Source organism: Phocoena sinus, chromosome 4 (genome assembly GCF_008692025.1).
Source record: "Phocoena sinus isolate mPhoSin1 chromosome 4, mPhoSin1.pri, whole genome shotgun sequence".
Classification (NCBI taxonomy): Eukaryota; Metazoa; Chordata; class Mammalia; order Artiodactyla; family Phocoenidae; genus Phocoena; species Phocoena sinus.
Window position 1 is genome coordinate 48,945,326 of NC_045766.1, and position 25,295 is coordinate 48,970,620.

General features: G+C 41.8%; 1 protein-coding gene across 5 annotated transcripts in view; it reads right to left on the reverse strand.

Moving 5' to 3' along the window:
• TNIK (TRAF2 and NCK interacting kinase) overlaps positions 1–25,295 on the reverse strand; it is a 414,569-nt gene that overhangs the window by 63,539 nt on the left and 325,735 nt on the right. For 2 of the 5 annotated variants that reach the window (XM_032631525.1, XM_032631524.1), the window contains exons 13-15: positions 16,174–16,284; positions 13,968–14,156; positions 4,837–5,001 (exon numbers count right to left, since the gene is read on the reverse strand). In XM_032631525.1, coding sequence (XP_032487416.1) covers positions 4,837–5,001; positions 13,968–14,156; positions 16,174–16,284 — 465 coding nt within the window. Of the gene's footprint in view, positions 1–4,836; positions 5,002–13,967; positions 14,157–15,238; positions 15,326–16,173; positions 16,285–25,295 lie in introns of all 5 variants that reach the window. The other 3 variants (XM_032631527.1, XM_032631526.1, XM_032631528.1) reach the window with 2 other exon arrangements.

Here is a 25,295-nt window from a genome sequence, read left to right on the forward strand (position 1 = left end):
GCTTTAAATGACACAATAGACCAGATAGGTTTAATTGATATTTATAGGACATTCCATCCAAAAACAGCAGATTACACTTTCTTCTCAAGTGTGCACAGAACATTCTCCAGGATAGATCACATCTTGGGTCACAAATCAAGCCTTAGTAAACTTAAGAAAATTGAAATCATATCAAGCATCTTTACTGACCACAATGCTATGAGATTAGAAATCAATTATAGGGAAAAAAAAACATAAAAAACACAAACACATGGAGGCTAAGCAATACGTTACTAAATAACCAAGAGATCACTGAAGAAATCAAAGAGGAAATTAAAAAATACCTAGAGACAAAGGACAATGAAAACACGATGATCCAAAACCTATGGGATGCAGCAAAAGCAGTTCTAAGAGGGAAGTTTATAGCAATACAAGCCTACCTCAAGAAACAAGAAAAATCTCAAATAAACAATCTACCTTACATCTAAGGGAACTAGAGAAAGAAGAACAAACAAAACCCAAAGTTAGCAGAAGGAAAGAAATAATAAAGACCAGAGCAGAAATAAATGAAATAGAAACAAAGAAAACGATAGCAAAGATCAATAAGACTAAAAGCTGGTTATTTGAGAAGATAAACAAATTGATAAACCATTAGCCAGACTCATCAAGAAAAAGAAGGAGAGGACTCAAATCAATAAAATTAGAAATGAGAAAGGAGAAGTTACAACAGACACCGCAGAAATACAAGGCATCCTAAGAGACTACTACAAGCAACTCTATGCCAATAAAATAGACAACCTGGAAGAAATGGACAAATTCTTAGAAAGGTATAACCCTCCAAGACTGAACCAGGAAGAAATAGAAAATATGAACAGAACAATCACAAGTAATGAAATTGAAACTGCGATTAAAAATCTTCCAACAAACAAAAGTTCAGGACCAGATGGCTTCACAGGTGAATTCTATCAAACATTTAGAGAAGAGCTAACACCCATCCTTCTCAAACTCTTCCAAAAAACTGAAGAGGAAGGAACACTCTCAAACTCATTCTGTGAGGCCACCATCATCCTGATACCAAAACCAGACAAAGATACTACAAAAAAAGAAAATTACAGACCAATATCACTGATGAATATAGATGCAAAAATCCTCAACAAAATACTAGCAAACAGAATCCAACAACACATTAAAAGAATCATACACTACGATCAAGTGGGATTTATCCCAGGGATGCAAGGATTCTTCAATATATGCAAATTGATCAATGGGATACACCATATTAACAAATTGAAGAAGGAAAACCATATGATCATCTCAATAGATGCAGAAAAACCTTTTGACAAAATTCAACACCCATTTATGATAAAAACTCTCCAGAAAGTGGGGATAGAGGGAACCTACCTCAACATAATAAAGGCCATATATGACAAACGCACAGCCAACATCATTCTCAATGGTGAAAAACTGAAAGCATTTCCTCTAAGATCAGGAACAAGACAAGGATGTCCACTCTCACCAATATTATTCAACAGTTTTGGAAGTCCTAGCCACGGCAATCAGAGAAGAAAAAGAAATAAAAGGAATACAAATTGGAAAAGAAGAAGTAAAACTGTCACTGTTTGCAGATGACATGATACTATATATAGAGAATCGTAAAGATGCCGCCAGAAAACTACTAGAGCTAATCAATGAATTTGGTAAAGTAGCAGGATACAAAATTAATGCACAGAAATCTCTTACATTCCTGTACACTAATGATGAAAAACCTGAAAGAGAAATTAAGGAAAGACTCCTATTTTCCATTGCAACAAAAAGAATAAAATACCTAGGAATAAACCTACCTAGGGAGACAAAAGACCTGTATGCAGAAAACTATAAGACACTGATGAAAGAAATTAAACATGATACAAACAGATGGAGAGATATACCATGTTTTTGGACTGGAAGAATCAATATTGTTAAAATGACTATACTACCCAAAGCAATCTACAGATTAAATGCAATCCCTATCAAATTACCAATGGCATTTTTTACAGACCTAGAACAAAAAAATCTTAAAATTTGTATGGAGACACAAAAGACCCCGAATAGCCAAAGCAGTCTTGAGGGGAAAAAAACAGAGCTGGAGGAATCAGACTCCCTGACTTCAGACTATACTACAAAGCTACAGTAATCAAGACAATATGGTACTGGCACAAAAGCAGAAATATAGATCAATGGAACAAGATAGATAGCCCAGAGATAAACCCATGTACCTATGATTAAGTAATCTATGACAAAGGAGGCAAGGATATACAATGGAGAAAAGACAGTCTCTTCAATAAGTTGTGCTGGGGAAACTGGACAGCTACATGTAAAAGAATGAAATTAGAAGACTCCCTAACACCATACACAAAAATGAACTCAAAGTGGATTAGAGACCTAAATGTAAGACCGGACACTGTAAGATTCTTAGAGGAAAACATGGGAAGAACACACTTTGACATAAATCACAGCAAGATCTTTTTTGATCCACCTCCTTAGAGTAATGGAAATAAAAACAAAAATAAACAAATGGGACGTAATGAAACTTCAAAGCTTTTGCAAAGCAAAGGAAACTACAAACAAGATGAAAAGACAGCCCTCAGAATAGGAGAAAATATTTTCAAATGAATCAATGGACAAAGGATTAATCTCCAAAATATATAAACAGCTCATGCAGCTCAATATTAAAAAAACAAACAACCCAATCCAAAAATGGGCAGAAGACCTAAATAGACATTTCTCCAAAGAAGACATACAGATGGCCAAGAAGCACATGAAAAGCTGCTCAACATCACTACTTATTAGAGAAATGCAAATCAAAACTACAATGAGGTATCACCTCACATCAGTTAGAATGGGCATGATCGGAAAATCTACAGACAACAAATGCTGGAGAGGGTGTGCAGAAAAGGGAACCCTCTTGCCCTGTTGGTGGGAACATAAATTGATACAGCCACTATGGAGAACAGTATGGAGGTTCCTTAAAAAACTAAAAATAGAATTACCATATGACCCAGCAATCCCACTACTGGGCATATACCCAGAGAAAATCATGATTCAAAAAGACACATGTGGTTGAGAGTCTGCATGCCGATGCAGGGGACACAGGTTTGTGCCCCAGTCCGGGAAGATCCCACGTGCCGTGGAGCAGCTGGGCCCGTGAGCCATGGCCGCTGAGCCTGTGCCTCCAGAGCCTGTGCTCCACAATGGGAGAGGCCACAACAGTGAGAGGCCCACGTACCACAAAAAAAAAAAAAAAAAAAAAGTACCCAATGTTCATTGCTGCACTATTTACAATAACCAGGTCATGGAAGCAACCTAAATGCCCATCAACAGACAAATGGATAAAGAAGATGTGGTACATATATACAATGGAATATTACTCAGCCACAAAAAGGAACGAAATTGGGTCATTTGTAGAGATGTGGATGGATCTAGAGACTGGCATACAGAGTGAAGTTAAGTCAGAAAGAGAAAAACAAATATTGTATGCTAATGCATATATGTGGAACCTAGAAAAATGGTACAGATAACTGGTTGCAGGGCAGAAATTGAGACACAGGTGTAGAGAAAAACGTATGGACACCAAAGGGGGAAAGCGGTGGGGTGGGGATGGTGGTGGTGGGATGAATTGGGAGATTGGGATTGACATGTATACACTAATATGTATAAAATGGGTAACTAATAAGAGCCTGCTGTATTAAAAAAAATATTAAATATTAAGAAACCTTGAAATTTGCTGCAGTTATGGTTTCAAATTGAGTCTGCTTATAACCATGGTTTATAATTGGCATGATTTCTATTAAAAAAAAAAAGTACGCCATGGAAGGTTAGGCCTGGACTCATATACAAATAAAAACAAACAAGTGCCAAGCTGGCTGGTACTGAAAAATCTTGGACCTCATATACTAAAGGCAAACTTAAAACCAAGACTCCTTGATTGTATCTACTTTTAAACTCCAGTTCAAATAGCATTATAGATTTCAAAGGTGACCTCAGAATATTCTGTGGAAGTGTTAACACAGGATACCTGGAAGAAGTTTAAGACATTTGGGTGAAAACATCTATATTACCTTTATTTTTCATCTAATTTCATACTTCATTTCAATTCCTACTTCATTTTTGGTATATATAAAATCCTCTAAAACTTCCAGAAACTTCCTCCTTATCTAAAAGTGGAGATATCTTCTTTTCTTTTCCAAATAGCTTAAAACAATGGTTCTCAAACTTCAAAGTGCATCAGAATCACTTGGAGGCTATTAAACCCCAGACTGCCAGGCCCCAACCCTAGAGTTGCTGACCAGTAGGTCTGAGGTGGGCCTCAGAATCTACGTTTCTACCAAGTTTCTGGCTCATGCTATGCTGCTGGCCCAGTGGCCACACTTTGAAAACCACTGGCTTAGAAGACACAATTTTACCTTACCTAGTCCATTTAATTTTTTCAGTTTCAGGCTCATGCGAAAATCCCAAGGAACAAAAGATAATATAATAGTTTATACGTATCAAAGGTCTACACAAATGTTAGTTTTGGTAATTATAACTAAAAGGATGCTAGTTCTGACCTGGCAGGAACTCCCCGGGGTCTCCAGAGAGGCAATTTACCAAGAAGTGACTTTGTGGTTGGCTTAAAGTTAAGGATGGTGCTTTTTTCTTTCTTACTCCTTCTGCTGCCTTTCACATTCAGTGGGGTCTCCTATCTTACTAGAGATTTGATATTAAAAGCCATGAGTTGGCTGGACCCATGCCTGAAACCATATTACAATTTCCTGGGCTTTTATTAGACTTTACTGTATACCTGTTGAAAAAAGCCAGTGGAATGAAGGGAGGATGTACCTGGGGATCTACTGGTCTGAGCATGGGGGGTGTCCGAGCAGGCTGAACCCCACTGATGCTGAAGGACTCCGACCGTGGGGGCAGGTTGGGGTCTGATATCCTGTTGGCAACCTTGTGAGGCATGGCAGGTGAACTCTGCCGGTTGAGCCTTGACCGTTCTTCTACCTAGAAGCCAAAAAATGAAAAAAGAAAGAAAGAAAGAAAGAAAAAAGAGTACCTCAATGGATGGAAACTGATTTACTTCCTAGTTACGATTTTCTGTAGTCACCTGCACAGCCATTTTGTATCCCTCTGATCAAATTACTTTAGAAAGATGAAGCTCTCCCTATCTGCTCTGCATCAGAAATTTGCAAAAAGCTCTTTCTGTCAGAGTAAATACTAGCGTGAAGAACTCACAGAACACTTAAGCCATCATCCTTCCATCACCCATTATCTCGTGCTATTCCGTTGGCTGGGAATTAGGGATCTGCTTAAGAGTTTACCGTGCATTAGTTGGAACACCGTCCTGCTAATCGGTCACAAAGCCAGGGGTCAGTGAGGGAGAGAGGTAACTACGGCGGGCATTACGATCGCTTGGGGAAAATAGAAAACTGCTTTGAGCTGACTCATGGGACAGGGCAGGAAAGAACACAGGAGGGCTGGCAGGAGGATAAGCTGAGCGTACTCACCGCCATTGATTTCTTCACATGCCCTACTCATGGGCAAGTGGGCCTCTCACTCAATAAGCATGGCCTGTCTTATTTTTTATTTATTTATTTTTCCGGTACGTGGGCCTCTCACTGTTGTGGCCTCTCCTGTTGCGGAGCACAGGCTCCGGACGTGCAGGATCAGCGGCCATGGCTCACGGGCCCAGCCGCTCCGCGGCATGTGGGATCTTCCCAGACCGGGGCAAGAACCCGTGTCCCCTGCATCGGCAGGCGGACTCTCAACCACTGCACCACCAGAGAAGCCCTGGCCCATCTTAAACTGACTTCCCGTATCATTTTCTTTTTCTCTCTTTTTCTCCCTTTCTTTTCGGGTGTCTCTCCCGGCTCTCTAGAATACATTTGTCCCAGCACCTTCTTTCCATTCCAGCCTGGGCTCCACTACCTCCCTCTACCCTCCTCCTGCCTGTTTCTCTACACATGGCACTCATTCTTGCTACTCCTCCTCTCCTCTCTCCCCTCCAACCCTCTCTCCTTTCTGGATACTTCATTTCCTTGTCATTCCCTTTCTGCAGAATCTCTCTCAGCCCAGAGGGGATAACTGATCAGAAGTGCTTTAGAGGGAAGGCTCTCTTTACAGGCAAAAGTTACCCTTGGTAACTTATTTGCTGCAGACAGACCGTGGCAGAGGACAAATTAAAGGAAATTTTAGATAAACAAAATGTACACTGCAAGACATGATTTAAAATCTTCGACAGCTTTAAGAGGTCTAGCACTTTTCTTCCAGGTCCACCTTGCCCTGCCCTTTATTTCTTTAGGGTCAATTTGACAGTTGTAATTTCCAAATTCACGGGGGGAATGCACCCTACCCTGATGACCCGTAACTCTCTTCTGCTGACTCACTATCTTTGTGTTGCAAGAGCCTGTCATGGAACCCACATGCAGGTCCTCAAGACATATTTGTATGTCTCAGCGAAGAGCTTTTTTTATCTATTTTACTTCCTGATTTGAAAGGAAAATTCAAAAGAGCTATTCTTTCCCATCCTCCCTACCTTATTTTGAACCTTTAGAGGCAGACTCAGTCTCATACACAAAATAAGTCTGTTTTTAAAACTCTCAAATCAACTACAAACATGTTAACATGTTAACATGTGCCATAGTGTAGAAAACCACCCTCTTGCCTCTACTTAGTGGTAATTTGAACACCTCTTCCCTGACCGTGGCTGTGCAGGGTACATACAATTGGCATCTAGGTGACTTTGGTTTTGAAATTCCACGTCCCAGAAGCTTACCACATACCAAATAAGATTAGCTGCAAAAAGCCAGGAATATAAACCAGAACATGTATACTTTGTATGTGTATGTGTGCAAAGTATTACATCAGCAACAATGGGCTATTACTGCATTGAGCAAAAGGAAATAACAAAGCCTGACTTGAGATAAGACCACAAAGAAGAGAAAGTCCTGCAAGGACAATCACAGATAAACTGAGACCAAGGCATGCAATGTATTGCTTTTCCAAATACTAGACTCTTTGAAAAGAAGGTGACTATTTCCAGATGACTGGAATTAGTCAAATATTAACCATTTTCTTATTTCCAGGGAAGACCATTAAATAGATAAATCACATGTATAAGTACCCCTCACTACCTGAACTCTCACCATCCAAACCATTGCTGTCTGAGGTCAGGAATCCAAGAGGTTTGGACTCATTTTCAGATAAATACCTGGCTATCCAAACTATAGCCACTTATTACCTGACATTTAGGAGCCAAATATTATAAGGGAGTGAAGAGTACTTGCTATTATTGTTTTTTTAGCTGTAAAGTATCCTCAGACTATTTTAAACCCACATTCAGAAACAGCACATTAAAAATAACAAAGTCTGTCCCCCAAGACTCCATCTTGAACAAAGAAATTATATTTGAGATAAAGAATTTTTTTGGCAACTGCCAGTAACAAGGCTCCAGTAAAGGCACCACCTTTGTCTCTAATAGGACTGTGGGCCACACGGGCCCTAAAGCTGTTGTTAGAAATGAATGGGGCACAAAGTGGGGTGCTAATTTTCACAGGCAGTTAATGGGTTTAATTAGTCGAGTGTAGCTATCACTAATGTACTTCTAGTAACATTTGCTATGCCTTCTCTAAGTTAAATACTAAATCCTACCATTACTATGTTTCAGTTTGTGCCATCATAAATATATGGTGTGAATAATCTATTGTTATACCCAGCAGATTATTTCAGGATAAGTCCAATGTGGTGAAATTTCCTGGGTTGAAGTTTGTCCAAAGAAATTTGAAAATCTATGTGACAGGTGTAACAATGAGGCATCCGGCTACTTTGTCTCAAGAAAATCTGGTCCTAAAGTCTTTAGGAAGATAATGCTGCCTGTTGCTTTTGCACCAAAGGGTATTGGAGCAAATATATCAAATTAAACATCCAAATAACAGTTTCAAATGGACAGAGGGGAAGCTGGCCTTTCTGCTTATTTTGCTACTGGGCAAAGGCCTGTCTCCTGATTCATCACATCTTATGTCTACTAACTGAACAGTGAGTGAGACAAAAAAGAAGGTGTTTTCCCCCAGATTAAGAATATTTTATGATTAAAAACTGGCTTACAATCAAGATATGTTTCAGTCTGCTTTTCATGATACTAAAAAAAAAAAAAAATCTATTAGCTGAGTCTTTGCTCCAACCTCTTGCTGCCAAGAAGTTGTAAAATATCTTAAGTACCATCAAAAAAGAGTGTTCTAGTAGCATCAGATAAACAGTGTCAAGGTGCTAGACCATAACAACAAGACATCTATAACAAAGGATTTCACACTTGACGGGATTATCAATAAATACAGAGAACAATACTAGGAGAGACTGATCAATTTTACTATAGAATCAGGTTTTCTTCTTATTAAAAGGATCATTTTAACATCAAAACTAAAATAACTTTGGAGAGGTTTGGATAACTTCCACAGAAATGCTATACTATTTATTACAGCATTACGGGGAGAAAGAAAAAATAACTGTGGTCTCAGAAATAAAATTCTGCTCCAGGCAGGACTGTGTTATCCACTGGGTACTGAGAGTCATGTCTAAGGTCTTTGAGATATATAAAAGTTGCATGAATACAGACGACCTGAAAAGAAACACGTTAATTACAGTATTTGAAAAAATTTCAAAATAAATAAAAATACATTGAAACATGTATAAGTGTAAACATTATATCAATGTCAACTGTTAAATTGTTTTGTACATTTGAGAACAATTTATAGCTTCCAGTGTCTCACTTAGCAATAATGAATGATAGCTGCTGAGAGAGAATTTCAAAACAAAATTATAGAAGTAATTTTTTAAATGTTGACAACAAAATATATTTACTATTGTCATATGGGTGCATTTTAATAATACTTTATATGACTGTAGGGTCTGTGGGGTTTACGAAGCTCTTAGAAGGCCTGCCTTAAGAGCTAACATGTGGTGAATTGAACACAATCGTATGGGAATATTTTTTCCCCAACTGGACAAAACAATTTGATTTTTGTCTTTACTGGCAATGTTGGAGGAAGAGAAAGAAGTCCAATGATTTTTGAGTCCTCGTTAGGTACTCTGACCCTGCACTCACTGGGCACATGAAGAGCTGAATCACGCTGTCTTTTGGCAAAACCACATGGGCAGATGGCTGCTGAGTAAGACTGGTGCTATCCCTTCTCTGGGGCACCTTTGAGGACAGGGGAGGCTCTCATTCATAGGGAATGCTTAAAATGTAACCTTGTCTAAAGATAAGGGCCTGGACTAGTTTTCCAAGATCTACTCCTAACCACTGATAGCACAGAAAAGTACAGATCCTCATGTGAGTGGAGCACATAACTTAAAAGTAATGAGGCAAATCTTTGGCAAGCTGAGATGGGAAATTAAAAACTGTGTATCTATCACCGGGGAGAGGTAAGTGGAAGAGATGGGAGATGCATGTGAAATCCCAACCAGAAACAACAGAGGCAAAACACTTATTCCTTGTGGGCAACAATGGCCTTGGGAGCAAAACAGAAATATGTTGAATCATGTATTTCATTTGCATTTGTACAGCGCCTACAGTTTCAATGGCACATTCACAAACATGGTTGCCCAGGATCCTCCCAACCTTGAGACAGGAAGTATAGGTGTGGAGGCTGCACCTCAGGAAGACTATGAGACTTCCAGGTCACAAAGACCGTAAGTGGAAGAACTTGAACTCAAACAAGCTCTTTCCTATTTCCTGTCAGGTCTCTCTCATGCTAAATCTTAAGAGAGATAAGCAGAAACTGAGGAAAGATGGGAAAAGAGCCATAAACTCTCTAAATAGTAATATGGGACCTCATATATAAAATAATTCATATAAAAAGAAAAAACCATCAGTGTAGAGCAGAGAAAACAAGTGGAGAAGAGTTCTTATGTACAAGAATTTCAAAGTCCAATGGGCTGATGGGATATAAAGAGACATCTTGGCCCATCATTTGCCAAATAAAACCATGGCCAGATGACTGGCATGCATCAGAGAGAAAGAACATGATGAAGTGTTAAAAAAAATATTAAAATACCATCGCATGCAACACTCATGTAGACAGAGCATTCTGTCACTGCTGTGTGCTGGTGAAAATTAAAAAATAATTATTGCCAGGCCGAGACAATCACATGCCATTATAAGAAACAGGAATCTGTACCATTAGAAAGAAAGGGCATTATAAGAAAAGGAATATCCATCTTTCAAAAAGTGCCAGTGGGAAAAAAAACCCTTCAAATTTTGCTGATGTTTAACAGAATATCATATTGATGTTTTCACAAAACAAATCTGACTTCCATTCCAATCTAGAAACGGCAGAGAATTTGAAAGGGGTGAGACTGCCCCCCACTCCTCCTTTTAATGGAGACATTAATGTTCCTTTCTGGCTGAAATCTGAAAATCAAAGTCAAAGTAACATTTAGGACAACTAGAAAACTCAGTAAAAGGAGAGAGAGAAGAGCTCAAGATTTGCCAATAACCAAGTATTTTCATTTGTTCTTACTACATCCGACAGATTAATAAGAAAGGAGATGAGAAATGTGATGATTTATGTTTTACAAAATGAAGCAACGAAAACACAGAGGATGAAACATTATAACAATATTACACTGCTAGTGAAAAAAATGTCGATTGGAAATAAGGAAAAGTAAGTGGATGGAAAAGTAATCAAAGAAGGAAAAACCACCCTGATGAGAAGGTATAGAGCTGAGTTAGGAAACAAACACGGGAGCAGATTACAGAAGAGGCTGCTGTGGGTGGAAGATGGCCAGGTGGTGTCTTCAATGGCATATGGGGCAAAAAAAGCCCAGACCCTCTATCACAGGAGACCATGGTATAGCTGCTGCCTACCCATCCCTGGTGAGGATATTTTCAAATTATATCCTCGCAGAGGATGCCTTTGAACAAGAAAATGGTACCTTTTATTCTACCTCCAAAAGAGAGTTTAACCCACGTTCTTTTTATTGGTTGATAATTAAGATACTGCTGAGCTAGAAATTCTGTCCATATCTAAAGTCTTGAAATGTATTTCACTGTCTGGCTACTTTCAACCCCACCTACCTCCTACTATAAGAAGAGAAACCTGTAAATAAAGCTCTAGAAGAAAAGTTTATACATTGCTGATTAGAATCATTGAGAGATCAGGAAAATAAGGATTCTCACACTCATTTTTATTCCCATTTTAAGAAGTGGGTGTTAAAAAAATGATGAATTAAACTAAAGCAGACAACTATTTGTACTTATTTGTATACCAGTTGCTCCAACCCCCAATTTAGCACCGTCACTCATTCTATCATCTAAATGTTTCATCTTTCTTCTAAAATATGAATACCCACTCTAAGACTTGGGAACTGTTTCATGGATAGGTGGTTAGTTGGAAGCAGGATTATGTTAAACACACCCAGGAGGATAGGATTAAATCTAAAGTCCTAAAAGAATGTTCCCACATGTCTAAAAGTCCATGAAGCCCAAAGGAAGAACTCCAGCTGTCAGGAAGCCAGGGACCTTGGAAGATGTCACCCACCAGAGGTGGCCCAGACTTAGGATGGCCCGGGAACCTCACATCGGGTGTGCTTGATGACACAGCCCTGCTGTCTGCACTCCCACTGGCTATGTTTCCTTTACTGCTAGGAGCCTGGCTGAGAAGCACAGGGGAATTAAGAGGTCTACAAAACTGCCCTGATGATATCTGCAAAGATTTGCCCCCGGGAACGGCATGGCTTCTGAAAGCTTGGGAACTGTGAATTAGTTCTGAAGAGAGAGGACAGGCCGGGAAATTTAATGATGAGGACAAACAGTAATTAGAAAATAATGAAGTCAAAATGTTTAAGTTCAAATCAAAACATGCCGGGTAGAGGTGGAAAGAAGGAAGTGGAAACTGCTTTATGTTTTCCCCCCTTTTCTGGTACCTTTGTGCATGAGGGAGCTGCACAAGGGACAGAAGAAATTCTGGTATGCTTTGCAAGGTATCATGGTCTTCTCCAATGGGATCTGTTGGCGTCCCTTTCCTAAACTCATGCTTGGGGCTGGGAGCACTGAAGGTCAGGGGGTCATGCATCAAAGAGAGGTCATTTAGTGATGCAGCGCTTCTTAGAGGGGTCGAGGTACTTGTACGGATGCATGAATTCATGCCCCTCCTGCCCCGAGGTACACATGAGTCTCTAGGGCCCTCCTTACTTGCTGTAATGGACAACTGGGGGCTCACCACTTTGGAGATGCTGGGAGAGGACACACAAATGACCTCAAGTCCTGACTCTCGAGTTGGGCTACATCTTTGGGAGCGAGATCATCGCTTTGTTGATCTCACTGTGGTCCTTGAGGCTCGCTGAGGCTTCAGTTGCTCTCCAAGACCAAGTCTAATAGGATAAGCTGGTCCACCTTTCTTCCATGAGCGATGCTCAAACAGGGGTCTTGATCTGGAACCATTAATTTCTGCAGGTGCTACTGGCATTAGCTTAGGAGAGGCTAGTTTTTCAGCCTCTCAATACCTGCCATGATCATGAGCTGTGAGTCTGGCTTAGCTGAGGGTTTCAGCTTGACGTGGCTAAAGGATGGTTTAGCAGTGGAGGAAGGTGACACACCTCTGCTAGCCAGGAACCGCATCAGCTGCTGTTGGACAGCATAGTAATTGTGCTTAGCTGGAAGAACAGGGGGGTTATTAAGGGGTTGGCGCTGTACCTGGGAGTAGGATCACAGAATTGAATTACTGACCTGGGAGAAAGAGGCAGTTGTTACAGACATAGGTAAATACAAATCGCATTCATAGACTCTCAGGGAAAGTGATCAAAAACGTTCTTGACACTGAATGACTTTTCTCTACAGATTTAGTTTTTAAGTTTTCAAGGTTATTACTTTTGCAAAAATAGTATAAAATCATTATAAAGGATTTAAACATAAATACATAAAACATAATACATAAAAGTATTAAAAAGTTTAAAGAAAAAAACTCTATAGTTTCTACTTCCCACAGACAGCCATTATTAACATTAGGACAACATAATTTCAAGCATTTTCTATACATATGTAAGATAGAGCAGAAAATTAAAAATTATACAAATAGGATCTTACGTAAGAAATCAGGTTCTGGTAATATTGTAGTCTAGATAACTTGAAATAAGCTCTAGCTATAAATATCTGAAGATACTAGAAGAAAATGCAGAGTAATATAAATCACCCTTTCAAATGACTAGTTATGCTCACAAGAAAATAAAGGAAATCATTAGCTGCCACATTAGTGACAGAACTGAAAACCAGGGTGTCAGGCATATGAGATGACAAGGCGACTTCCTAGAAGGGTTGTTGATCTTGGAGAGAATTATTATTTTGTTTGTTTGCCTTACTCATTTGGTTACCACCCTTTTTTTCCTACTATTCAAATAATTTTTAATGAGATTTTTAAATAGCTCATCACAGAGTCAAGTTCCTGAAAATTCTTTCTTAGTCTAGTAGTTGAGCAAATGAAGGACCATTACTTTGAAAGTATTTGCAAAAGAAATATAAATGACCTCTGACCCGGTAAGTGAACCACAATCACAAGTCTGGGTCCCACTGTGTGTTCACTGTTACTACAGAACATGGAATGTTAGTGACAATACTAATGATCACTTTTAGGGTCTAGGTATGGGTAGGAAATGATCCTACCTAGAATTCCTTAAGTCTTAAGTCATATTCTTCCATGAAAAAGTCACTAAAAATCCTCCTGCCACAAACCCAATTGGATTCCAATAAGGAAAAGGATTTTCTACTTCCTGTTGTGACTTACAAAAAGAAGAACAAATGGATTAAGGTAGAGAAATAATGTTACAGTTGTTCCCAAAGCAAAGCATGTGTGTCTCCTAATGAATTATTTTCCAACTTTGTAGCACTAGTTTAACTCTCTGTTTCTACCGGAGAAACTCATTATGGCCAATTTCTCCAACGCAGCACAGGTACAGGCTGTACTTGCTTGCTGACTTACCTCCTTGGCCCACGCTGGTTTCTCACTAGGACTCATCCCTTCCTTGTAATGGTACAGTGGCTTCTTCTCCACGGGCCTCTGCTCCTGCCGCTGATGCTGAAGGGAAACCAAGTAGTCTCTCTCTTGCTTTAGCTGTCTCTGTAGTCTTTCTGCTTGTCTCTGTTCTTCCAACTGTTTGCGCTTATATTCCTGTCCAGATCAGGAAAGGAGAACAAAGAAAAGGCTAAATCACCATACGGAAACCATTGGCCAGTACCAGTGAAGCATGCAATGGAACCAAAAGAGATGATAAATAACAAAGGACCTTAATACCAACAGAACCACAAGAGGACATCAGGATGTGCCATAGAGATAAACTACAGCCTTGGGTTAGCATCTGCACAGAATGTGGCATTTAATGAAAACACTATTGTTTTAATGGCAACCCCTACAGAATACCACCCTTTGCAAAGTGACTTGCCCTTGGTGAATTGGAACCAAGAAAGTGGCAATAATGAGGACGTTTGGAGGGTCAGCACGCAACCCCTATAAGGAACCGTCCACTTCCTGGTTTAGTAATTAAATCATTCAAACATGTACAATTAAGTACAAAACAAAATAAGTACCTAAAGATACTGCCTAAATCATCTTTTGTTTAACAAAACTTGGACCAACGAAACCATTAGCAAAAACCACGTACAGGCTAAAAAAAATATCACAGTGCCACTGAATAAAAAGTTCAGTTAAAAAAAAAAAGATACACCAAGAAGCTCATTTGGAGAGCAGTGCAGTAATGATAATAAAAAGTACTTCAAGTGGAAGCCGCCTGAGCAGGGAACACAAAATGTTCCCATCATAAGGGTAAAACTAATAGTCTGCAAATGAAACATGACTACAGAGCTGAGCGGGTCCTTACGGGGCGCTTTGCTGTGATTGTATTCCAGCATGTTGCAAATGACCTCAAACATTGCTCTGCAATAAACACAGTGGGTCTCAAAAACAGTCTGAACTTATAATAAGGCTGGATTCATGTTAAAGTTTCACCAATAGCTGGAGTTAATAAAGAATGCATAACAAGTATATTAAACACGTTGACTCAGCACACTGGGTCAGGAAACGAATTAAGTTTTAGGAGATTCTCCAGGTCCATGAGGCTTGGAGGATCCCCTCCTTCCTGACTGGCATGTTAGAGGAGACCACACACACACACACACACACACACACACACACACACACGCACGCGCGCGCGCGATGAACACAGAGCAGGTCAGCTGGCTTGGCTTTCCCATTACCAGAAGTAGAGCTTGTTCATGCAGTAGCTGCTGCTGCAAGATCTCTAACTGTCTCTGCTCCTCCTCTAACTGTCGCCTGATGTACTCCTGGAGAGGTAGGTGGCAGAGAATTCAGAGGAACACAACGAGAGAAAGAAAGAGAGAAAAAGAACCGGTAATTTCAAAGGTGACAAGAGCTGCCAAGTGAAGTGTGGAAGGAAGGAGGGGAAAAAATACCCAGACACCTCCTCGCTAAACAGGAAAGGTACCCCGCACCGAAGCAAAAGCGTTTCCGTGCAGTCAAAAGCACGAGCCCTCTACCTGCAACTGCAGCGGACTGAGATGGCTCAGTGCTTTGCTGTTAGTTACTCTTTGGTTTGGAGAACCGAGCTATATTTTAAAACTTTTCATGACAGGTTCCCTCTTTAGGGGCTTCCTGAAATGAACAATGCTATAAAGTTCAGAGGCTCCTGTGCAAGCAGCAGGGGTAAAATAATGGTTGAATGCCATCCTGCACTGCCTTTGTAACGGAACCATCTTGCAGTTCCACTGCACTGTCAGAATGTGATTCTAACAAAGAGAGAAAGGGCCTGCATCGATGGCTCCAAGTCCTGGAGACCGGAGCTGCCTGAGTAGAAAAGCTCTTCTGAAGCGATGAAAGGGGAGCCCTTGGCTTGTTTATCACGCTCCAGTGCTACTTTCAAAGTAGATGCCCAGGGTTGGGAAAATCACGAGATCCAGGTGCGTCAGGGGACTTCGGCCCGGGGAGGAAGCCAGGTTGAATGAGTGGGCTTTGCCGAGGTTGTGCGTTTGACTTTTTGAATAGGTGAGAATAGTTGCTTGAGGAAGAGTAAAAACCTGCTTAACCTGAGCAGACCTAAGAGCAGGTGACCCACAGCCCAGAGGCGGCTGGTGCTGGCGCTCCCGCGGGGCCGCCTGTGGGGCCCCAGCTGTACCTGCTCGTGCTCCGCGCGTCTCCTCTCCTCCTCCCGGCGCATCTGTTCCTCGTAGTGCCGCCGCTGCTCCCTCTCCTGCTGCTTCCGCAGCTCCTTCTCTCGCCTTTGTTGCTGTGGGGCGACAAGCAGACAACCGTGAAGGGAAGGGGCAGTGGCGAAGGGTGTCGGGAAGCCAGCAGGACCGTGGTGGTGAGCTCTTAATGACATGCCTGCATGCCTGAGGTTTCCTCGCCTATGCCATTGGGGGACGCATTGGCCAGGATGGGCTGATAGAGAGCAATTCAGTGTTTACCACGCAGGTGGGCTCCCCAGGTTTACACATCTCCCAAGAAGTTCCCATTCAATGCGTCCTCCCAGTTGGCTGATGAAGGTTTCCAAATCAGGGGTAGGTAGAACACCGATGTCTAATCAGTTACTCATTATATATCATCAAACTGTTTGTGAGATGTTACAGGCTTTAGCACATTCGCAATGCTCATGCCATTCAGTCTTTTGGACACCACGTAGGGCAAATGTATCAAGAAAGCAAACACCAGGGGCTTCCCTGGTGGAGCAGTGGTTGAGAGTCCGCCTGCCGATGCAGGGGACGCGGGTTCGTGCCCCGGTCCGGGAAGATCCCACATGCCGCGGAGCGGCTTGGCCCGTGAGCCATGGCCGCTGAGCCTGCGCGTCTGGAGCCTGTGCTCCACAGCGGGAGAGGCCACAGCAGTGAGAGGACCGCGTACCGCAAAAAAAAAAAAAAAAAGCAAACACCAGAGAAGGGAAGTGACGTGTTCAAGGCTACACAGTAACTGTGACTGTGGGCAAAACAGAATCTACTGACTCCCACCTGGTCACTCCACTTTCTGATAGACCCTGCTGCCCTTCTGTTTTGGGGCAGTCACTTTTAAGTGTCAATTTCAACTTGTCACTCAAGTACGATGTTAAGCTCAGGAGCCACCATCATCCCATACAATCATTATACCTCTGAAAGTGGACGTCATGGCAAGCATCTTTCATGCTTTATCCTATTTCATCTGCACAAAAATCTTTTCAGGTAGATGTAATTAATACTACTATCTCCTATTTTAAATGAGAAAACAGAGGCACAGAGAGATTAAGTAGTTGTCTGAGGTCATGCCCACATTCAAGGTCATACTCAGTAAGCGGTGGAGCTTGATTTCAAAGACAGGCAATGTGACTCCAGTCTGAACTCAATTAATACAGAAGATGAAGAGGCCACAGGAGTGACAGATCATAATTAATCCAGTCCTTCATTATATTCTCAGTAAGGAAAATATCTTAGGAGTAGTGACCGGAGCCAAGGTCTCCTAGGTAGGGATGGTACCATTCCCCAATCCTTGGAGCATCTGGCATGTGTGGGACACTCATACATTACAAAGTGTTTCCCCGTACCACACGCCAGTAGTGCCTCTTTTGAGAAATGTTGCAGGCCCTTTGTGTTGGAGCCCCGTACTGGCACTAGGATTTCTTCTTCCTCAAATACAAGGTTTGGAGGGGCCGATCAGAGGGTCCACTCCCCTGTAACAGTCTCAACAGCACTTCACTGCCTTGCTGAGGAAGCATGGGGTATCCGAAATAAAATGGGCTGTGACTGTATCTCACCGAGACGTTAGCTCTATAAAACCTGGGAAACAGCTGTCTAGGACAAAACCTCTCTGTCCCAAGCCCAGCTAAACCAACCACAGATAGTCAAAGTGCCAAAGAAGCCCACGAACGAGGTGGCCTTCCTGATGTGGCTGGTGCCTGCAATCCTCCAGACCCGCTCTCTTCCAACAGTCTCTGAGGCTTGGGAGATAAACTGCATCTTTTGAAACCCAATGTCTATCACTTGCAGATGAAGAATCGTTTGTCCATCTTAGATTGTAGGCAATGGGGAGCCGCTGGAAGTCTATATGCCATCAAATGCCATGACCAAACCTGCATTTTCAAGGGGGCTCCTACCCGCCACGGGATGGACAGGACTAGAAGCTGAAAATGCAATGTGAGGCCATTCTATGGATCCAGACAGAAGATGACAGGGCACCCATGAGCTAAGCAAAGGCAGCTGGAGAATCCATGTTCGTAATTGCTGCTGAGACGCAGCCAAAAGGAAGAAAAACTAAAATCTATCCGGATTTCCAGTCATTCCAACAGGACTGTAGTGGATGCCAACTTAGAAGCAGAAATTAGAATTAGGTCAAAAATAAAACGGGCAGAATTTCGTGACTATGGGGTGAGTGGTGAGTGAAGTTTCTGGCCCAGGAGCATGGCAGGTGGTGCGATATACAAATTTAGGGATGGGAATGAGGGGTGTGCTGGGGGGCAGGGATGAGTCAAGTTCCAGACATGTGATTATTTGTTTTACAGAAAAATAATACAGGAAGATGCGAGTAGAAAACATCATCATAGGAACTGACTGAATAATTTGGATTACAGACCCAAAACAGAGATATTTCCAACACTCAACCAAAGTGAATCAATGCTAGCACAGAGAATAAAATAATTATGTGTACAGATCTGGCTCCTGGCAGGAAACAGCCCTCATTTAGCTAACATTTCAAGTTTTTTACTCCCACCATCAGTCTCCTTGAGGAAAAAATATAATCAAGGCTTTTGAAGATTTAGCTGATTTTTATGTGAAGGATTTGTACATTTTTCAACCCCCTTTCCAGGAATCAATACTGTTTTATAATTACAGGCCACTCAGGTCCCTGTGCAAGGTGTACATAGTGTTGATTGCAACTCAGGAGAGTCTGGGCTTCCCAAGAACTCTGTAGTTTCTGAAAAAGACACTCTAAAGTGACTAATAATTAATAATGATCTCATCTGGATCAGCTGCTGCTAAGGCATGGAGGCATCTGCCAGGGCCTTGGCTCCTGTGGTGAGGCTGGAAAAATAAATCACTTCCCCAACCTTGCGGAAGGCACCTCGCCAATTTCTAGCTACTGTACCTCAATGTTAATCACCTTTCCAGGAAAATTGTTTGCTCTCTCTCCTCCTGGCTGTGGGACCGTTTGAGGCGACATATCAAAACATGTCAGAGAAAGACCAAGTCCCTGGCCTCAAGCAGACACCTTTACAAAGCTCTGATGACTCTTGCTGGAAGTAGCAATCAGAGACAAGGCCTGTGCTTGACCCCCACTGGACCCACCAGCCCCTCACGGGGGGCCTAGCACCTGGCAGGTGCAAAGATTTTGTTCAATTGAACCGAGTAAGAAACTTGTGGCAAAAGCAGACAATTCAGTACCATCCTAATTTTTTTTCGGCGGCGGGGGGGTACATTTCCCTTCCTATCAGTGCTTATAGCATACCATGCCTTATGTTATGGTTATTTGAAATGCCTCATTTATTCTGCAATCTAGATCGTGGGCAGGGTCTCTGCTCTACTCTGGTTTTTACCTCTCACTATATCCCATAAAGGGCCTGATACCACTGATGTTTGTTGTTTTATATACTATAGATGGGGCAGCAAGAGAAGAGGAGAAAGGCTCACAGAACCTCAGACCATCCCTTCACCCTTTGACACCCTCCCGGCCCAGAATATTCTTTTATGCTGAGCATAGACAAGGCTTGGAGTGTTTTTCTAAAAAGAGAGCCACCCACGATTGGCACTGGCATGGGATTTATTTTCCATCTTAGAGAAAGGCAGGAAAAGAAAATAAGGGAATAGGAGTCTAAGCTGGATGGAGTAGAAAAGGGAAGAAATAAAAAATTTTCGAGGGACGTCCCTGGCAGTCCAGTGGTTAGGACTCCAAGCTTCCAGTGCAGGGGGCCCAGGTTCGATACCTGGTCAGGGAACTAAGATGCCATATGCCACGCAGAGTGGCAAAAAAAAAAAAAAAAAGCATAAATAAATAAATAAAATAAGATAAAACTCACAGCGCAAATAATTCCGAAAGAACTTTCAAAAAAAAATTCTAAATGTCACTGAGTTACGCATAAAGATGACAGTGGTTCTGTCAAAAAAGAATAGCTTAAACCAACTACTCTAAACTCTTAGCAGGAACTTCCCACTCCCCCACCCCAAATATACTGAACTGCCTAGAAGTACATTTTCATCCACATCTTCTTGGAGCCATCTCCAAAAATTGCAGCACATAAAACTAGACATTCAATAGGTTCTTACAAGTTTCTTAATTTTTTTTTCTGGTTGGGGAATGACCGATAATACCTACTCTGAAACTTTTCCAGGCTAAAGTCATTGTTGCCTTGATCCATAGAGTAGATCAAGGGGTCTTTTTGTCCCTTTGCCTTCTACTGGTGTTCCTAAAGAATGATTCTTTTAGCACAGTTTTTATCTTCCCCAGTGGGTGCTCCCCCCAGGCCACGGCCAGGTGAAGGCTGTGTGGCTGTACTTTCAAGTATGTTCATTTTAATGGAGGAAATAATCCTGTCCCCTTCAGCTCGTCAAGAGCATATTATCTTAGCCCTTAACTATTCAAATTGCATTAAAGTTGTGAGAAATAATATACATGTGTGTTCATCACAAAGGCCATGGAGTTGCTCCTTCTTTCCTTTTATTCCTTTAAATGTTCTTTTTGGATTAAGCTTAACCAGTAGAAAGATGTGTACTGCACCAGGGTGCTCTGGCCTCGTAGAAGTGACTTTGATGACCTGTTAGAACATGAATTGCATTTTACAGTATTATGAGGAGAGTGGAAAAAAGCTAAGAAGTGCTGAGTTTATTCATATAAATAACTCAGACATTATTCCTAGCACTATTCAACCATTCCCAGGTGAGTGCACCGGTGGTTTTTTGCAGTACGCGGGCCTCTCACTGTTGTGGCTTCTCCCATTGCAGAGCACAGGCTCCGGACGTGCAGGCTCAGCAGCCATGGCTCACGGGCCCAGCCGCTCCACGGCATGTGGGATCTTCCCGGACCGGGGCACGAACCCGCGTCCCCTGCATCGGCAGGCGGACTCTCAACCACTGCGCCACCAGGGAAGCCCAAGTGCACGGGTTTTCAATGATCTCAGAAAGCTTGCCTGAGCAATGGGTCTACTCTAATCCGGACAACATGAATCTTGACCCATTCAAGTCTGCCTGTTTCCTTAGCTGCTAAGACTTTCAGAGTCAGACGGGGACCCACCTCTGGCACCCAGACACCACGTTGTATAGGCGTTCTATGAACTGACCCTACCCTGGCTTCATCTTGCTTTCTCTTCAACTTTACTGTTCCTTTCTACCTTATTTTTCTTGTTTATTTTATTTCTAGTTTCTGCATTAATCTTTGTAAGCCACCTTAAAGCATCTTTTTGGAATGAAAAACAGTCATAAAGAGGAGTATACACAGGCAAACAACAGCTTGGCCCTCCATGTCTTTTGAAACCTCAAAATCTCCCTTGGGAAGATCAAAATGGAGATAAATGAGAAACTGTAGACTTGTCATTTGGTGCTTTAAACTCATGAAGATGCCACCTCTGTGTCTGTCAGCTGAGCATGTGATTAACGTCATTTTCCCAGAAGTGGGGAGCAATTTGCTCTGATGCTACCACACCCTCTCATTGGAGAAGTGGTTAAACTGAACTACAGTGATGTGTCTAGAACTGGCTGGAACCTACAGGGAAACTTAGCCCAATCTCCTATCTAATCTAAAACTCTGTACCACGGACCAGAGCAAATATGGCTAAGTACAGCTCACCCATCATTCTAAGGATACAGGATCTTTGGAAAAAGCCCAGGGTTGTAATCTGTGTGTATGGTGTTCTTTTTCTGGTTTTTTGTTTTTTGTTTTTTGTTTTTTACCAAAAGAAGTATTTCATTCTATATTATTCTAATTGGAGCTTCACATTAGCCCTGTTGGGTGATGCAAATGTCATTTTCTTTATTTCCCTCATTTAGAGACTTTTAGGAAGGTTCAATTCCTTGTCAGTGGCCACATAACAAGTTGAGGGAAATCATGGAATGAATACAAATCATCATAACAGGCACTGTCTCTGTGTGCCAGGTAGTTGCTGGGTTGGGTGACTTACATGCTTCAGTTCATTAAATTCCACAATGTGACTCTGAAGTTTATTGCTGTCATTCCCATTCTACCGATAAGCAAACTGAAGCTCAGAGAAGTATACTGCTCCATGTCACATGGCTGGAAAATGGGGGAGCACTGTGTGCCCTACTGTCCCCCCAGTCCCTAGTACCTGGCGGAGTGTTCTATCAATTGGAGAGGCATCCAATCCAGATAGGATACTCTGCTGCTTTTTTCGACTTGCTCAATGTTCAGGTTGAATTTGAGTTTGATTCTTACAACATTCTGGTAGATTTGGGGAAAACAAGGCTAGTTGCCTTCGTGTAAAGGTTTTGGGCCCTTCTATCTTTTACCCACATTGTGTTTCCTATTATACAGACTCAAAGGTAACATTCACATTTGAGAATTAATATCCTACAGGTGCAAAGTGACATATCACCGGGGGAGGGGAGTAGGTCTGAGAGGCCACAGGACCTGAGGGACAGAACACTGGATCAGAAATAGTAGGACTAGATTCCAGTCGTGCTCTGCCACCGATACAAACACTGCAGACCATACCACACAGTCTCAATAAATATTTGTTTAATGAATGAGTGAATGTCGTATGACCTTGAATGAGTCACCTTAACCCAAACCCTCAATGAGGGGGAAGATTAGGTGATCTTACAAGTCTGTTCATTCTAAGAGTCTAAGCAAGAATATGCTACATCGCAAAGCAAAAACCGACTAACAATTCAGAATGAGAAGGGAAGTGAAGCAGAATTATGGCTTGCTCTTGGAGAGCTCTGCTTCTTTTCATCCTGGGTGACTTCCTGGAAGTGGTGAGAGGAGACCCCACTGACTGTGGAAGACCAGAGTGGGCCTCCAGAGGACGGCACAGCAGCCAGTGCAGGATTAAGTCAGGCTCCTTGGGAAGTACCTCAAACCTTCCCCTTGACACAGGGGCTCTCTCTGTTCAAAGACATTCGAAATGAAAGGCCCCAGCGTGGTCTCTCGAATCGACCGCACAGCACACATGCCCCCTCACTTAAATAGGACTGTTCTGTATAAGCTTTGCAGGAGCTATACTTGTGACAAGAGGCATTCAAGCTTCTGGGTACCCCATTTGCCCATTTTAACATCTGTGAACGTTTCAGCTTTGCAAAGACCATTGCATACCACCCACTGCAGGGCAAGGGTATGATTCCTTGCAACTAACACTGGGATTCCAAGCGTTTTTTTAAATAGGGAGGATGAGAATGAGAATGATGGTCAAGCAGTCTGGCACCTCTGAGTTCACTACAAAGTAATCAGAATCACAAAAATGAATAATAATTATTCATGATAAGAACAAACAGTTGGGTAGTGCCTACTATGATGCCAGGCACTGTCCTAAGCCCTTTGCTCATAGTAACTCATTTAGTTCTTATCACAACCCTTTAGGCATGTACTGCCATCATTATCCCTTGACAGATAAGGAAACCGAGGCGCACACAGGCCAATATCTTGCCCAAGTTCACTCAGTTGGTAAGTGCAAAGCCAGAACGAGACTCTGCATCTGGCTCTTGCCATGCTGCCTCTATGGATCTGAAAGACATCTACAGTTGAGACGTCTATATATACAAAGTGAAGGATGTTTTATTAATGCTTTTTCAAGTGGCCATTTCCCCCTCTACCTTCACTTTGCTACCTGTCTTTTCCTCACAGAGACAGTAATCAGAGAACCACTGAGAAAACTAGACCGGCTAGATATACCTCATTCTTTTCTTTTTACACGTACTTTACACTATTAAAGATAAACCATCCAGACGCAAGAGGGAAGAGATATGGGAACATATGTATATGTATAACCGATTCACTTTGTTATACAGCAGAAATTAACACACCATTGTAAAGCAACTATAGTCCAATAAAGATGTTAAAAAAACAAATGAGCTGGAACTGTAAATAACAAGGAAAAAAAAAAAAAAAGATAAACCATCCAACCCACCCGTTCAGAGCTTTCCTAGAAAATTAACAGCTTAAATGAGACTCTTCTTTTGAGCTCCCTAGCCAACTTTTGATCACTAGGCAGCCCCAAGGCTAAGCACTGTCTGGGTACATGTGGGCCAAGCTAGTCTTTATGCAGGTAGTACGGGGAAAGAAAGTTGTAAACAGGCTGAGCTGCGAGGAGGCTTCATGAAGAATTCTGGTCCTGCCTCTGCTTTGGGTGCTAGTCAGTGTATTTATGAGCTTATCTCTGAGCTGCAGTTTCCCTGGGGAGAACGGTTGGTTTTCCTGGGTATCATTTAGAGGAGCAAGATGGCCCAATGGACAGCCTGAGCACCTATGACTCTGTAGGTTAGTGTAAAAGTCAAGTGCAGATGTAACTCTCAAATTCCTTCTGCCATCGTTCTGAAGACTTAATATGAGGCTTTCAAATTGAGTCCTATGAAAACAAGCCCATTATAAACCAGTTTATTAATACAATGTCTACAGAGAGGGCCACTCCCGTACATCTGGGATGATGGTGAAGATGCTAAATTACATCATATATAGCAAGGTTGCAGGAACTGGTGACATTTGGGCGAGAACACTATCATTGCCTTCAACCATTTCTGGGGCTTAGGTGGAAGGCGTTTTAGTTTTGTTTGGTATAATTTGTATTAATGCAGGGATAGCACAAGGACTTGAATCAATAACAGGATCCATTTTCTAACAGTAGGAGTTGTTCAAAAATAGAATAGGCTGCCTCAAGCCTCTAAAAGTATAAGCAGAGATAATATGTTAAACAGGTTAAATGTCTGTGATGAGTATTGTCAAAGGGATTCTTGCTTTGAGAGAAGAATTGGCTTAGACCACTTTTGAGGTCTCATGTTCCTCAACCTCTAGGATTCCATGAAGCCGCTCATTGACTGAAGAAAACACGAGTGAAATAAAAACAATTCGATTTAAATGTCATGCGAAATAGTACTTTCTGTGAAACTATTTTGTTATCGTAGTTCTATGGTTGGGAACAGCTAAGAATAATGATGGTGTAATGTAAGAGATGCAGACTGGATGTAATAAAAGAGATTCCATGAAGACCCCGGACAACTGAAGGCAGTTGTAATGCCCATTCCTCACTGTCACTTAAAAGCAACCCCTGTCATCCACCTAAGCTGCCCTAGATACACCCAGGGCCAGAAACTTCCTAATGCTGTTTTTTCTTTTCCT